Here is a 16,523-nt window from a genome sequence, read left to right as displayed (position 1 = left end):
GCGCAGAGGTGGGATCCAGCAGGTTCTCACAGGTTCCCGAGAGTAGGTTACTAATTATTTGCGTGTGCCGAGAGGGGGTTACTAATTGGTGATTTTGCCACGTGATTTTTGCCTTAGTTACGCCCCTCCTCTCAGCAGTAGCGCGCAGAACTTGAAGCAGTCTAGCAGGAGGTGCACTGGCATGCGTGGCAGCCTGCGCCTGTGTGCATTCATTTCCGCTTGGGACCGGCGCCAGCTGACTGCGTCCACTGCCACAGCCCTGCCCAGGAATGCCTGGCCATGCCCCCATCGTGCCCCGCCCAGCCTCATTGGCGCTACGCCACAGTTTGAATCCCACCACCATGGGAACCTGTTACTAAAATTTTTGGATCCCACCGCTGCCTGGGCGCAGTTCCCCCTCCCTTCGTCTCTGCTGAGGACCGTCCAGAATTACAACTTGTCTCTAAACGACCAATTCCCCTGGGAAAAAGATGGCTGCTCCAGAAGGTAGACTTTATGGCATTAGACTCCTCCCCTCCCCTCCCCACCCTAAACCCCACCCTCTTCAGGTTCCACTCCTAAATCTCCAACAACTTCTGCAACCTGGAGGAGGCAACTTTACTTGTATATTTGCCCAACTTTTAAAAATTCCCTAAATAAAAGAGAGTCCTTAAAAATTCCTTGAAACTCTGCTCTGGAAGGACAGCTGCCTTAATGATTTTGACTGGAGTGCCGGCCAGCTTTTGGCCAGCGGAGTTCTACCGGAAACAGGAGGAACTGGCTACTCTCGAGTTGGATACTCTGCGGAAAGGATACGTAAGGGGTGGGTGTCAATCCACAGCAGGCATCTCGCTCAAACTATTTTTTGCCGAAGGAAGGAGCTGATCTTTGAAAATGATTTTACAATCTCCTTTTGGCCCGAAAACTGTTTTACAGGGTTCATTTTTAAGCTGCTAAATATTTAATGCTGTTCTTATGCTCCGGTTGGGGGTTCCGAAATCCAAAGCTTTAATAGTTCTCTTAATTTTCATGCTGTTTTATGATAAAAGCCGCCTCTAGCAGGTCCTTTGAAGTCAGTAAAGGTTTTGACCGTTGCGGGTGATAAAGACGTAAAGGATTGGAATGAACAGAAAACGGGCGAAGGGCAAAAGTCCTGCATCTGGAACTGAGAGAGGTTGGGAATTAGAGCTGGGTGCCGGAGGTTAATTGTACAGTTCAACAGAGTGCAACATACCCCGTTTCCCCGAAAATAAGACATCCTCTGAAAATAAGACATAGTGGAGGTTTTGCTGAAGTTTTTGCTAAAGCATCCCCCAAAAGTAAGATGTAGCAAAGTTTTTGTTTGGAAGCTTAGCCCGTCCGAACAGAACACCAGAGCATGCAGCTGTGGAAGCGGAAAAAATAAAGACATCCCTGAAAATAAGACATAGCGCATCTTGGGGAGCAAAAATGAATATAAGACACTGTCTTATTTTCGGGGAAACGCGGTAGTAAAAAAGGCCTGTCTAAAAAGGTTTTGTATTGTTAAAAAAAAGTGCTCTCCTCTACATTCTGCATTCACATTTCATTCAATGAGTGATTCTTTTTTTAAAAAAATAAACTTTGTTCTGGCTCAAGTTTTAAAAGTAAACCAGCTTTTCTCAGCTGGTTTACCTCTTGCTTTAGCCCAAGTGCTGTCTCCTCAAAGTTTTATTTCTGCTGATTTTCTCTAGGGTGCTGAAAAAGGCAGGAAAGAGGCAGAAAATCTTCTAGGGTTGGGTCAAACCTGCAGGGAATAATACAGCCTACAGGAAGTCTGTGCAAGGCCTCACTAGCATCCTGCCTTCAAGATCTTTCCCTCTTTAACTGATCTACTCCTGCCTCAAGCAAACTGTTGTCTTCCGCTGAAGGGAAACACAACTGAAGAGGATCCTGTCTGTGGGCTTCTAGGCATACGGCTGGCCACTGTTGGAAATAGGATGATGGACTAGAACAGTGGTGGCGAACCTATGGCACGGGTGCCAGAGGTGGCACTCAGAGCCCTCTCTGTGGGCACACGCAAACAGAGTTCGCAAGTCATGTGGGGAAATCGCCCCCCACACACATCTAGGCTGGCCTGGGCCGCTGGGCTTGATTATTAGCATTAAACCTAAGACGTAGTTTTGGGGAAGCAGTGTAGGTAACCCTGTTAAGTGCTGTCAAACCCCACTGATTTTCATGCAAAGAACTAAAGCATGATCCTTTACCTGGGAGTAAGCACGGTTGCTGGCAATGGGGCTTGCTTCTGAGTAAAACCCGTTCAAAGAGTTGCATGGTTGTTTCAAATCAATGCCAATAACTACCACCAAGCTTACTCCCGAGTAATGCACGCCTTGGAGCCAACTGTTTTTTTTCTAAACTAAAACCTCAGTATTCAGGTTAAATTGCTGTGTTGGCACTTTGCGATAAATAAGTGGGTTTTGGGTTGCAATTTGGGCACTCGGTCTCAAAAAGATTCGCCATCACTGGACTAGAATCATAGGTGTCAAACTCGTGGCCCTCCAGATGTTATGGACTACAGTTCCCATCATCCCCTGCCACCATGATGCTGGCAGGGGATGCTGGGAACTGTGGTCCATAACATCTGGAGGGCCACGAGTTTGACACCTGTGGACTAGATGGACTTTTATTATGATTTAGAACCTTTTCAAGTGGGCACATTTGGAATTCTGACATGAAATGATGGGCACGGCCACAAAATGGCTGCCACAGGAGGTGGTGGTACCCACAAAATGGCTGCCAAAGCTAAGATTCAGTGGCATAGCACAGGGCCTGGTGTTGTGGGGGCAACTGCTCCTGAAGCAACATTTTAAAAAATTCTGCACAGTCAATGAAATATTCAATAGTCAGAAGCTTTACTGGGCAAAAGCCCTACAAACAAGAAGGAGGAGGAGGAGGAGGAGGAGTTTGGATTTATATCCCACCTTTCTCTCCTGTAAGGAGATTCAAGGTGGCTTACAAGCTCCTTTCCTTTCCTCTCCCCACAACAGACACCTTGTGAGGTAGGTGGGTTGAGAGTCCTGAGAGAACTGTGACTAGCCCAAGGTCACCCAGCAGGAATGTAGGAGTGCGGAAACACATCCGGTTCACCAGATAAGCCTCAGCCACTTGGGTGGAGGAGTGGGGAATCAAACCCGGTTCTCCAGATTAGAATCCACCAGCGCTTAACCACTACACCATGCTGGTGGGTGCCAGAAAATGTGTTCTTCCGTAAGTTCTTCTAAACCAAGAGTCCCCAACATTGTGTCCACGGTACAATGTTGGGGACTCTTGGTTGAGAAGAACTTATGGAAGAACGAGATACCCGTGAAGCTCAAAAAGTTCGCCAGGTTCAATACGTACCATCCATACCATCACATAGGAAAAGGCTGCTATCCAAAGCGTGGAGGAAGCAAAAGTGACCAAGAACCATTTCTCCCAGTAGGGCTTATTACAGTTGGGCACCGTGAAGTACAGAAGCAAAGACAGGGGCCAGGTGAACAGCCACTTGGCAACTTCAATCTTCCCTGCTGCAAAAACAACACAGAAAGAAGGTAAGCTGGCATTCCTTCCACCCTGTTTTAGTTCAGAACATAAGAACATAAGAACAAGCCAGCTGGATCAGACCAGAGTCCATCTAGTCCAGCACTCTGCTACTCGCAGTGGCCCACCAGGTGCCTTTGGGAGCTCACCTGCAGGAGGTGAAAGCAATGGCCTTCTGCTGCTGCTGCTCCTGAGCACCTGGTCTGCTAAGGCATTTGCAGTCTCAGATCAAGGAGGATCAAGATTGGGAGCCATAGATCGACTTCTCCTCCATAAGAACATAAGAACAAGCCAGCTGGATCAGACCAGAGTCCACCTAGTCCAGCTCTCTGCTACTCGCAGTGGCCCACCAGGTGCCTTTGGGAGCTCACGTGCAGGAGGTGAAAGCAAGGGCCTTCTGCTGTTGCTGCTGCTGCTGCTGCTCCCGAGCACCTGGACTGTTAAGGCATTTGCAATCCCAGATCAAAGAGGATCAAGAACCTTCTCTCCAACACAACTCCTAATTCCATTTGAGCAGAGACGCCTGGCCTATTACCTCCATACCTTAATGAACCCACATGCAAGGAGAGCCCTTACCATTGCGCGTTTTAACGTTATGCCCTCTATTAAAGGGTAGGTTCAGCAATTTAGATAAATCCGCAAGGTGATGCAGTTGCAAACTTAATGTGGTTGAAACCCTGACTCACCAACTCTTGCACTGCACCAGATTTGATAACATCGGATCAAAATATACCAACCTACATTTTTTTCTTCCAATCTGGGCTGCCTGATCTGACTAGGTTATCTCTATTGTTAAACAACTCGGACCCCGGTCTTTGTGAAGAGATCGCCAATTTCATTGCGGAGATAGTTGAGAGTTCCCAGTAGAACGTATTTGTTGTGCTCCCCGTGGGGCCTTTTATCTATCATGTATCCATGCAATTGTTCCCGATTCGTGTAACTTTTTTCTGACTATGCCAATAAAGGCTTATGTATGTATGTATGCATTTGCAATCTGAGATCAAGGAGGATCAAGATTGGTGGCCAGAGATCGACTTCTCCTCCATCAATCTGTCCATGCCCCTTTTAAAGCTATCCAGGTGAGTGGCCATCACCACCTCCTGTGGCAGCATATTCCAAACACCAATCACACGTTGCGTGAAGAAGTGTGCAGCAGTAACACAGAACACCTCAACGCACTTGCATTTCTTCTATCCCAGGAGGCGCTTTAAGAATCACGACGAGAGCCAGTCTAGTGTAGAAGTTAGAGGGTCAGACTAGAACAGAGTTCAGATCCTCAGTCTGCTGGACAACCATGAGCCATTCTTACACTCTCAGTCTAACCCACCTCACGGGGTTGTTGTGAGGACAAACCAGAGGAGAGGAGCATGACGTAAGCCGCTCCGGGTCCCCGACGGGCAGCAAAGTAAGGTATTCATGAAATAAAGGCTCCTTCCGCACATGCACAATAATGCACTTTCAAACTGCTTTCAGTGCTCTTTGAAGCTGTGCAGAATGGCAAAATCCACTTGCAAACAGTTGTGAAAGTGGTTTGAAAACGCATTGTTTTGCGTGTGCGGAAAGGGCCTAATGGTAATAAAGGCCAATTTAAAGGAAGTATTCAATTTCAATTTTAACCTTTAATGGCATATAAAAGGAAGTATTCAAATATTCTTTCCATTTATTACCCAGATACCTCCCGCAAAGCACAGGCTAATTTGTTGCTCTGCTAATAAAAATGTAAAATTTAGAAGCGCAGAGGGCTTTTCTACGACTTCAGAAGGTGACACGATCGCATTTCTAAATCACTGAAATTAATATCTGAGAGTTCCAGTGGGCCCTTACATCTAGACCCGTGGTGGTGAACCTTTGGCACTCCAGATGTTGTGGACTACAATTCCCATCAGCCCCTGCCAGCATGGCCTGATGGGAATTGTAGTCCATAACATCTGGAGTGCCAAAGGTTCGCCACCACTGATCTAGACCCAGCAGCCTGTAGTTTAGCTCGCCCTTCAACTGTGGCTGACAACCAGCTTCCAGTTGTAGTGTGTGAACCTGGTTTGGAGCGGAAGTTTTAAGAACGCATGAAAGAGCAGGATTTAAATAATGTGCATCATACATGGTAGAGAAAAGGGTGTGTAAGGGCCGCTGTCCTCCTCCTCTTCCTCCTCCTCCTCATCGTTTTCGTTGTTTTCGTTGTCTTCGTTCTCGTTCTCTGTCTCGTTCCCAGCTTCGGCGGCGTCCTCGTCTCTCCTGGGTCCGCCGGCGCTTCTGTCAGCGGAGTTGCTGGGCCCAGATCCATTCTCCACGGTGCGCTTGATATTGATAGGAACTTTGATGGCCACCTCTGACTCCCCGTTGGTGTATATTCTGCTGTTTATCAGTCTCTGCCTCTGGAAGAGGGGGGACAGCAAAGCACAAGGATGCTGTTTTAACAACAATAATAATAATGATAATAATGATAATAATGATAATGATGATGATGATGATGATGATGATGATGATGATGATAATAATAATAATAATAATAATAATAATAATAATAATGGAAATAAAAAGGATTTGCAAAATTAAACATCCTAATTAATTGCCACTCCACTGCAATGGCTATGTGTTCACTTGCTTAACACACTAATCGCTGTGCTCAAGACACTCCTACAGTCCTCCCAGCACGGTGTAGTGATTAAGAGCAGACGGACTCTGATCTGGAGTACTGGGTTTGATTCCTCACTCCTCCACATGACCAGTGGACTCTTATCTGGTGAACTGGATTTGTTTCCCCACTCCTACACATGAAGCCTGCTGGGTGACCCTGAGCTAGTCGCAGTTCTCTCCAAACTCTCTCAGCCCCACCTACCTCACAAGGTGTCTGTTGCGGGGAGAGGAAGGGGAATGAGTTTGTACGCCTCGAGTCTCCTTACAAGAGAGAAAGGTGAGATATAAAACCATACTCACCTTCTTCTAACGTCCCACACCAAGCTGTGACATTAAGGGTTCTTTCCACCTCATGGGAGATGAAAAGGTTAAAGAGGGAATGAGACACCAGCAATGTCTGGGGCAGAAAAAGCTCACCACTCATACCCATAGCAGAGTGACTGGCCTCATTGCCCCCTACCCAGTGGTGGGATCCAAAAATTTTAGTAACAGGTTCCCATGGTGGTGGGATTCAAACTGTGGCGTAGCGCCAATGGGACTGGGCGGGGCATGCCGGGGGTGCGGCTGGGCATTCAGGGGGCGGGGCATTCCTGGGAGGGGCTGTGGCAAGGACGCAGCCGCTGCGCTGGTCCTTGGGCGGGAAACGAATGCACGCAGACACAGGCTGCCACGCACGCCGGTGCACCTCCTGATAGACTGCTTCAAGTTCTGCGCGCTACTGCTGAGAGGAGGGGCGTAGCTAAGGCAAAAATCACGTGGCAAAATCACCCATTAGTAACCCCCTCTCGGCACACGCAAATAATTAGTAACCTACTCTCGGGAACCTGTGAGAACCTGCTGGATCCCACCTCTGCCCCTACCCCTCTGTCACTGAGCAGACAAAGAATAACACTAGACTGTTTCCAATTTACAGACCGCAGTCCAAGTAAGTGAAGGGACGACCACATTATTTGAGATGAGAGCCCAGAACATACCTCATTGATCAACATGCGGCTGGCCATGGAGAGCCGGGTCCGGGGCGGAAAGTGACTCGTTATCATTATCCGGAGCCCCGCCTCTGAGAAGGAAAGCTGGTGGGGATAGGCCGACAGCAACTCATCCACCATGATGACGGAAGCTTTATGATGGAAGTTTCCTGTAAGCAGTTAACAGAGAAGGCGGGGAAGTGTTTGTGCATCGTTGAATGGTTTTCTTTTATTGGAAGGGTCTGACTTGCATTCTCGCCAAAGTTGGCGTTGGACAGTGCTGTCGAGTTGCAGCCAGCAATACAGCTCCCTATATAAAATCTTTGGACTCCCAAACTGTGTCCCCTATGCAGTGGTGGGATCCAAAAATTTTAGTAAGAGGTTCCTATGGTGGTGGGATTCAAACAATGGCATAGCGCCAATGGGGCTGGGCGGGGCACGATGGGGCGTGGCTGGGCATTCCGGTGTGGGACGTTAATAATTTCTCTGTTAGTAAAAAACTCTTACTGTAAAAAAAAGTTCCTAATTTCCAGCTGGTATCTTTCTGTCCATAATTTAAACTCATGATGGCAAGTACTATCGACTACAGCCAACAGAAACAACTACTTCTCCTCTAATTGACTGTGTGTCAAATACTTAATACTTTCAAATACTTAATTTTGTTTCTAGAAATCAAAAGAAGGATACTTTCCTTACACAAGGAACTTTACCATATTGCTAAAACATGTTTTTAAAACAGCCCAACAGGGAGAATGATCCCGTTTTCTACCTTCGCTAACCAGCCACGTAGGAAACAACAGGACTTTACGATTTTTGGACCTAATGGAATTTCTAACGGAAAAGCGGACCCAATTAGTAACCCCCTCTCGGCACACACAGATAATTAGTAACCCATTCTCAGGAACTGGTGAGAACCTGCTGGATCCCACCTCTGCCCCTATACAGTCCTTTGCTTTCAGGCAGGACAGCACCTTCTGGGGACCAGGGCGTGGGGAACCACTTTCAAATTCTGGGTACGCCTCTGTTTCCACTCTGACTTGCACAGCTTGGCCCAACTAGCGATGCCTGAGCTCCAGACCTGCGACTGGTGGTTACTAATCGAGGCTAAGATCTCCTCACTGGGCCTTGCCTGGGACTCCCTGCTCATGCTCGCCGCTAACGAGGTTTTTCGCCAACTAAAAAATCCAGGCTCACTGGTAGGCTGGCTTCCCCCATACATATTGGCCCTGGGTTTCTTTGGTGGTCTCCCACCCGAATATTAACCAGGGCTGACCTTGAGTCTTAGCAGTACGTGCGATGGAGCAAAAGTTCTTTCCAAACAAGGCATAATCACTGATGATATTCTTGTGATCATTTGTGAGATGATGTAAATCAGGGCTGGCCAACCTATAGTGCTCCAGATGTCCATGAACAACAATTCCCATCAGCCCTTGCCAGCTTGGCCAATTGGGCAATCCCAGGGGTGATGGGAATTGTACAGAGGTGGGATCCAGCAGGCTCTCACAGGTTCCCGAGAGTAGGTTACTAATTATTTGTGTGCGCCGAGAGGGGGTTACTAATGGGTGATTTTGCCATGTGATTTTTGCCTTAGTTACGTCCCTCCTCTCAGCAGTAGCGCGCAGAACTTGAAGCAGTCTAGCAGGAGGTGCCCCGGCGTGCGTGGCAGCCTGCGCCTGCGTGCATTCGTTTCCCGCCCAAGGACTGGTGCATCCTTGCCACAGCCCCGCCCAGGAATGCCCTGCCCCCGGAATGCCCGGCCATGCCCCCGTCATGCCCCGCCCAGCCCCATTGGCGCTACGCCACAGTTTGAATCCCAGCACCATGGGAACCTGTTACTAAAATTTTTGGATCCCACCACTGGAATTGTAGTCCATGAACATCTGGAGCACCATAGGTTGGCCACCTTTAATGTAGATGAAGTAAAAGTGCTGTATAAAATACTTTTATTCTTATTCATGAAGAGAGGCAGGTAAATGAGTTGCACTTGATTCATGGTGGCCTTACTCAAGTGATTAATTCCTCGATGAATGGGTTACAGTGGAACATTGGTTTTCGTTGGTAATCTGCCCGAAAAGAATCGATGAAAACCGAAACCGATGAAAACAGAGGCAAACTTTTCCATAGGAATCAATGTAAACCCAATTATTCCGTTCTAGGCACTCCAAAAAACATCCCAAAAACACATTTTTAGGTGAATAAACATAGTATTTAGTGCTGAAAACAGTAACAAACAATAACTTGCACCAGCTTCAGAGCCAGTGGACCAATGTCACACCAGGAAGCTGTCCAAAGAGGTCTGTTTCTGAATCCTCTTTAAGATTTGTCTGAAATGGGGCGAGACATTTTCATTCAAGAAGTCGCAGACACGGCCTACAACAGCTTTGTCCGGGTGTTTTTTCTACACAAACCCCTGCACCTTACTGCAAATCGATGAAAACCGAGACAATTTTTTCACTGAAAACCGAAACCAATGAAAACCGAAGGCAATGAAAACCGAGGTTCCACTGTATTTAGAAGAAGAAGAATTCTGGATTTCTATCCCCCATTTTCTCTCCTATAAGGAGACTCAAAGGTGCTTACAATCTCCTTTCCTCCCCCCCCCCCACAACAAACATCCTGTGAGGTGGGTGGGGCTGAGAGAGCTCAGGAGAACTGTGACTAGCCCAAGGTCACCCAGCTTGCATGTGTTGAAGTGCACAAGCTAATCTGGTTCCCCAGAAAAGCTTCCACAGCTCAAGTGGCAGAGCTGGGAATCAAACCCAGTTCTCCAGATTAGAGTGCACTTAACCACTATGCCACTGCTGCTCTTTAGATATTCATAACTTGTTTTAATCCCCAAAGCAGCCTGCAACATTGTTCTTCCTGTCTCCATTCCATCCTCACAACAACCACTCTGCAAGGTATGCGATGCCAAGCTTGCTACACTTCCAAAAATAATACTGATTAAGCTACTCAGTCAAGCGATGACTGTGGTTTTTTCCCCTTCATCCGTTGCTCACCTGGCTTCACACTTTCAGGCAGCTGGAAATAATCACCTGCTACTTGGCTTCCAGGTAAGCTCACACGTTTGCTGTAATGATGGGATTTCTGAGCTGCATTATTTTTGACAGGGTGTTCCCTGTCGTCTGAGAGAATGTCAGACATGTAATGAAGCCCATAATGTTATCAGCAATAATTTCCCCAGGTTGGATGGCACACAGCTGCCACTTAAAAAAATAAATAAAAGAAAGCTAAAAAGGATTGGAAAGAGGCTTTACTCTGTATGGCAAGTACCCACAGTTCCTTTGCTTCATCATTGCCACGGGTCAAAAAGACCTTGTAGTTTTTTAAAACAGTGCAAAATCTGGTTGTGGTGGGTTTTCCGGGCTGTGTGGCCGTGGTCTGGTGGATCTTGTTCCCAACGTTTCGCCTGCATCTGTGACTGGCATCCCCAGAGGTGTATCACAGAGAGAAGTCTGTTTCACACTGAGTCTAGTGAGAAGGGAAAGTTTAGTGGGGTATACTGTCCATGTCCCAGGGTGGGGAACCAATCAATAAGTGTTTGGGTGGAACTTGATATGCAAAGGTGTGGTTGAGTGCATTGTACTGCGGGTGGGGTTATCAATTCATTTTTTAAGTACTGGGAGCCAAGCTTTGCTAATTTTCAGAGTCTCTTCTTTCTTATTGAAGTTGTCTTGGTGTTTGTGAATTTCAATGGCCTCCCTGTGCAGTCTGACATAGTAACCTTCTGAATTGTCCAGAATATCAGTGTTCTCAAATAAAATGTTATGTCCAGTTTTGTTTAATACATGTTCTGCAACTGCAGATTTTTCAGGATGGTTAAGCCGACAGTGTCTTTCGTGCTCCTTAACATTAGTCTGAATGCTGCGTTTTGTGGTTCCTATGTAGACCTTTCCACAGCTGCAGGGTATGTGATAGACTCCTGCAGAAGCGAGGGGGCCTCTCTTGTCCTTTGCTGAGCGTGGTATCTGCTGTATTTTCCTGGTAGGTTTGAAGATGGTTTGTAGGTTATGCTTTTTCATCAGTTTCCCCATTTGATCTGTGATTTGCTTGATGTATGGTAGAAATATTTTTCCTGTGGTGGGCTGTTTCTCCTCAGTCCTCTGGGTTTCTCTTGGTCTTAAATCTCTTCTGATTTCTGTTGTGGAGTAGCCATTAGCCCAATCTAGGTGATTGATTTCATCAGAGAGGAGGTGAGGGTCACAAATTCGTTTTGCATGATTTGTCAGAGTTTTGATTATACCCCTTTTCTGTTTGGATGGTGGTTGGAGTTTTTATGTAGATACCGGTCTGTGTGTGTCGGTTTTCTGTATACTGTGTGGCCCGATTGGTGGTTGGGTCTGCGAAAGACCAAGACGTCTAAAAAATGCAGTTTTCCTTCTTTTTCAGCTTTCATGGTAAATTGGATGTTTGGGTGGATGCTGTTAAGGTGGTCCAGAAAATTCAGCAGTTCCTTCTCCTCATGGCTCCAGACTGTGAAAGTGTCATCCACAAATCCGGAACCAAGTTGCGGGTTTCCTGGGTGCTGTTTTGAGGGCTTCTTTCTCAAAATGTTCCATGTAAAAATTGGCTATCACTGGGCTGAGGGGGCTTCCCATGGCCACCCCATCGGTCTGCTCATAGTAATCGTTGTCTCATTGGAAGTAGCTGGTTGTTAGGCAGTGTTGAAACAAAGCTGTGATGTCATCTGGAAAAAACTGGTAGATGAGTGCTTTCACTGGAACTTTGGTGAACAGTGAAACAACATCAAAGTGGATAAGTCTGTCGCTAGGGTTGAGATGGAGATTGCTAATTTTTTCGATGAAGTGGGCTGAATCTTTAACAGAATGTGTTGTGTGTCCAATGTGACTTTGTAACTGTGATGTCAAAATTTTTGCTAGTTCATATGTGGGGGAACCAATCACACTAACGATAGGTCTGAGTAGGGTGGAGTCCTTGTGAATTTTCGGGAGTCCATATAACCGGAGTGAAAGAGCTTTTGACTTGCAGAGTCGTTGGCATGTGTCTGGTTGAATGGATGAGTTCTTAATCAATGTGATTGTTTGGCGAGTGATTTTCTTGGTTGTGTCTTGTTTCAGTTTATTTTATGTTGTGGGATCCAGGAGTTCTCTGATTTTTTCCCTTATATTGTTCAGTCTTCATGATTACTGTGGTATTTCCCGTGTCCGCTGGAAGTATGATGATTTCTGGATCTGAGCTGAGATTCTTAATGGGCTTTCTTTCCTTTCGTGTGATGTTGCTGGCGGGAAGTTTTGCTTTTCTTAATATTCTTGCTGTTTCTCCTCTTAGTTCCTCTGCTTCCTCTTCTGGAAGATGCCGGATGGCTGATTCTACGTTAGCAGTGATGTCTTCCACGGGAACTCTGGTGGGAGTAACAGCAAAATTGCCTCCCTTGGCCAGGATGGACGTTTCATCACTGGAAAGTTGCCGTTCAGTCAAATTTATAATGATTCTTGAAGTGTCCAATGAGGGTTTCTGTTGATGCTGATGTTTTTTTGGATTTTGCTGAATTTCTGCATCTGTCTTTTTGTGTGGCTAGCAATGTCTTTCCCCATTTTTCTGTAGGTGAGGTTGTCAATTTTGTCCCAGTCCTGGCTTCTCATTTGCAAAATTTGTTTGCCACTGTCAAGAGTGGGATAGGTATATGTACCATTTGCAACGAACCATGTTTTCAAACTGGTTCTAGCTCAGGGGACTGCAACCTGCGGCTCTCCAGATGTTCATGGACTACAAATCCCATCAGCCCCTGCCAGGATGGCCAATTGGGATTTGTAGTCCATGAACATCTGGAGAGCCGCAGGTTGCAGACCCCTGTTCTAGCTCTTTGAAAGTACAATCTAGGCGACTGTACAACAGTAAACTTGATAAAACTATAGAATTCTCCTACTTTTTTCTCCTTTGTAATTAAATTAGATAACTAATAAGTGTGCTGTAAAATGAAATGCAATAAGCATAGCGATTATGATTTTTTTGTTTGTATGCTTGATCTTGTCATCTGTTTTTTTGTTTGATTTGGATTAATGTTGTGATTGCATAGGATGAACTTGTATTAATTATCTTGAAATGCCAATTATTTGGATATATGACGATTATCGAGATAAACATTAAGTCTGAAAAATTTAAGCAAAGCTCTTAGGAAGAAACCTAGAGATTAAAATGAGATATAGCTTATCGAATGAAATAGGATGCATATTCTGAAGGCAAATTAACTCCTGAACTACAACAAGGAAGTCTATTTAGCTTTTTTATATATTTTTTAATCTTTTTAAAGACTGTATATATGCGATAATGTAAAATTATAATGATGATTGATGTCAGAGATTGACTCGACCCATATGTTTGTTTTTTGTATATACAAATAATAAAAAAAGAAAGTACAATTTGGCTACCACGTGAGCCATAAAATCCATATTTACCCACACCTACACAGCAGCCACTCAGGTTTTACTGTGATCTTTCCCAATACTTTAGAGCAAAGCATAAGAACATAAGAAACATAAGAACATAAGAAACATACTTTAGAGCAAAGCGGGTTTGCAAAAGATCAGAGGGAAAACCGGGGAAATCCAGAGATGCATGAACAAACCATGAGGCTGCGGGGAAACTGGATAAAATCCTGCTTCCCAAAAACCTGGGGTAAATAACCTGCATGAAAGACCCCAGAGGAAGAAAAGACAAGACACAGGTGAGGGTTGCCTGAATAATTCTAAGGCCGTTTCCCCACTTTTAAAAATGACGTCGGTTTCATCCAGCGTGGACCTTTTCAGCGCGGGGATTGTGTTCCCTGGCTTCCCCACTGCCCCGCGCTCTGTGCAGGGTCATCAAAAGGTGCCGTTTTCAGCAGCACCAGAAGTAATGGCCAGCTGGCGAGAGCGGCAGATTCGGGGCGGCTGCGTTGTCGCCACCCCTGTAGTGGGGAGTGCCGTTGGACCCTGCACTACTTGGCAAGAGTCGCAAGCAGCAAACGGTGAGTGGCCCTAAGTTGCAGGATCTCTCTCTCTCTCTCTCTCTCTCTCTCTCTCTCTCTCTCTCTCTGGGGATGTGACGCAGGGTTGCTGCTTATAGGAATGCTAAGATTGCTTACTAGGATAGGCTCTCTGTCCAATGTTTTTTTTCATACGCACAATACCAGTTGCCTTCCTTTAAACCTGCCTGCTGCTGAAATACTCCCTGCCAATTAGATACTGGCCCAACAGTCAGAGGCCCTGTCCGCACAGGCCAATACACATGGGTGAAAAGCAGGTCACACAAATCTGGCCTTGCCCTGGCCCGTTTGTGTGCTTTCGCATTGAGGCGTGGATCTTTTTGGGGGTCCCTGCCTCCCTCCGAAGTGCAGATGGGGGCCTGGGACTGCGATTCTCTTGTTGGATCGTAGCTGCCTAATGTGCCTCAAAGCAGTGGCTGTTTGCTCGGCCGCGAGGCGTGTTAAAACAAAGAACCACACATAACGCGACTCTTGAATAACCCAGGTTGCGGGGGCGGGGGTGCGCAGGGTCTGCGTTAGGAGCGGGATCTGTGCGAAGTTCCCCCCCAACCTAGGTTTTTTAACCGGTTTAATTGGCCCTGGCGGAACAGGCCAGAGTTCTGCAAACAAGCCGCACGACTTACTAGAACAGTTACCTTTCTTTAGTAATACCACTGTAGCATCACAGTTACTGTTGTCATCAATCTCGGGGTTGTTTGCTAATCCATTCACCATATTCGTAGCATTCTTTGTCCTTCTTCCGAAGACCTGCTGTAGGGGGGCATTGAACCTATGCAAAAGAAACAGATTTTCATCCAAACAGCTGCCTCCGCAAAGAAGTCTCGACAGCCCTTCCTTCATCAAGTTCAGGGGTCTGTAACCTGCGGCTCTCCAGATGTTCATGGACTACAATTCCCATCAGCTCCTGACAGCATGCAGGCCCCACGTCTCCATGGATACACGTGGATTTTGGCCCCAAAAGTTTTTTTTAAAAAAGGGCTGCGCGCGCATCGTGTACAGTCCACTGCTTCCTGATAGGAGGAAAGGCTCAACGTCACTATCAGCGGCGGGAGAAATGAAACCGGATTCACCCCCCCCTCCCCCAATTTCCCACCGCTGCACATTCAGAGCGCGTTCTTTCAAAAGCTGTACTTATTAATTAATTAATTAATTAATTAATTAATTAATTAATTATTAATTTTATATACAGCCCTCCCCCTGAGGGCTCAGGGCGGTTCACAACAAGGTTAAAACATACATTAAAACATAATTTACATATCAATTACCTAAAAACAGAACCCATTTTAAAAATGTGGATGGCGTCTACCCCCTCCCCCTCCTTGTGCCCATGGGAGGCCAGATGACCACGGTAGATGTATTTTGGGCTGGCCAAACGCCTGGCAGAACAGGTCCGTCTTGCAGGCCCTCGCGGAAGCCTCTGCAAAGTCCCGCTTGGGGCAGATCTCCCTAGGGCCTGTTCCACCAGGTAGGGAACCCAGGGCTGAAAGGCCCTGCCCTCGGCGAGGCCAGCCTGATCATTTTTGGGCCAGGGATCACGAGTAGGTCCTCCTTTCTTCTAGGATCCGAAATGACGCGTGCTGAGGGGTGGGAGGAAAGTCAGAATTGGGGTGACTGCGTTGTCGCTGCTGGTGTAGTGGGGAGTGCTGCAAGGCCCCGGGATATTTGCCGGGAGGAGCGCGCATCAAATCGTGAGTGGAGAATCGACCGATGGCTCTCTCTTTCCCCTAGCCTTGGGACTTCTGATCTGCCTTGGGACTTCTGATCTGATTTCCCCAGGGTCAAACTGACAGCTTCCATATCCACCCATCCCCTCTTCCTGTTTCTGTTTGGTCCGTGGTTATCTGGGGGAAATCAGAACTACTCTAACCATGCAAAGGTGGGTGACGTTGGGATTCATGGCTTCAAGATTGTGGCCAAAGTTTGCTGAAGGGCCTTTAACAACAAGTAGAAGTTCATAGTCGTTTCAAAGAAATGCAGAGTCAGGTCCCCCTGCGTCCCAAAGTTATGTGATTTCAGAAATCCAGTCATGTAACAAAACAGATAATCAATTTGGTTTTATTAATTAGAAAAATGCAGACCAATGCGGGCAACACACCTTCTCTTCATCCTGATTTCCAATTCCACTGGAATTTGCTAAACCAGGGGGCTTTCCCCACTCACCATATGTTGCGGGCTAATCTCGCCAAATGACCCGGGGTTCCTCAGCGCTCCCCACCACGGCGTACAAGCAGCCACCGAATCTGAGGTGCTCTACTACCCCTCAGCGCCGTCATTTTGGTTTGTAGATGGAGAGCACCTTTTGAAAAACACTAGCGTGTGGAGCGGGCGGTGGGGAACTCCGGGGTGACTCGGGTTTGAGGTTCCCGCCCTGCAAGTGGCGTGGAGCCTTTTTCCCCAACCAGGAGTAGTGGGCTGTTTCC

The 16,523-nt window shown here is 46.7% G+C and overlaps 1 protein-coding gene across 1 annotated transcript in view; it reads right to left on the bottom strand.

Moving 5' to 3' along the window:
* The window catches only part of SLC24A3 (solute carrier family 24 member 3), a 59,656-nt gene that overhangs the window by 23,050 nt on the left and 20,083 nt on the right, over nucleotides 1-16,523 (bottom strand). Inside the window, exons 8-11 of the mRNA XM_048515370.1 lie at nucleotides 14,739-14,872; nucleotides 7,128-7,288; nucleotides 5,618-5,891; nucleotides 3,340-3,506 (exon numbers count right to left, since the gene is read on the bottom strand). Coding sequence (XP_048371327.1) covers nucleotides 3,340-3,506; nucleotides 5,618-5,891; nucleotides 7,128-7,288; nucleotides 14,739-14,872 — 736 coding nt within the window. The remainder of the gene's footprint in view (nucleotides 1-3,339; nucleotides 3,507-5,617; nucleotides 5,892-7,127; nucleotides 7,289-14,738; nucleotides 14,873-16,523) is intronic.

Source organism: Sphaerodactylus townsendi, linkage group LG14 (genome assembly GCF_021028975.2).
Source record: "Sphaerodactylus townsendi isolate TG3544 linkage group LG14, MPM_Stown_v2.3, whole genome shotgun sequence".
NCBI lineage: Eukaryota > Metazoa > Chordata > Lepidosauria > Squamata > Sphaerodactylidae > Sphaerodactylus > Sphaerodactylus townsendi.
This window is presented reverse-complemented; position numbering and strand designations above follow the sequence as displayed.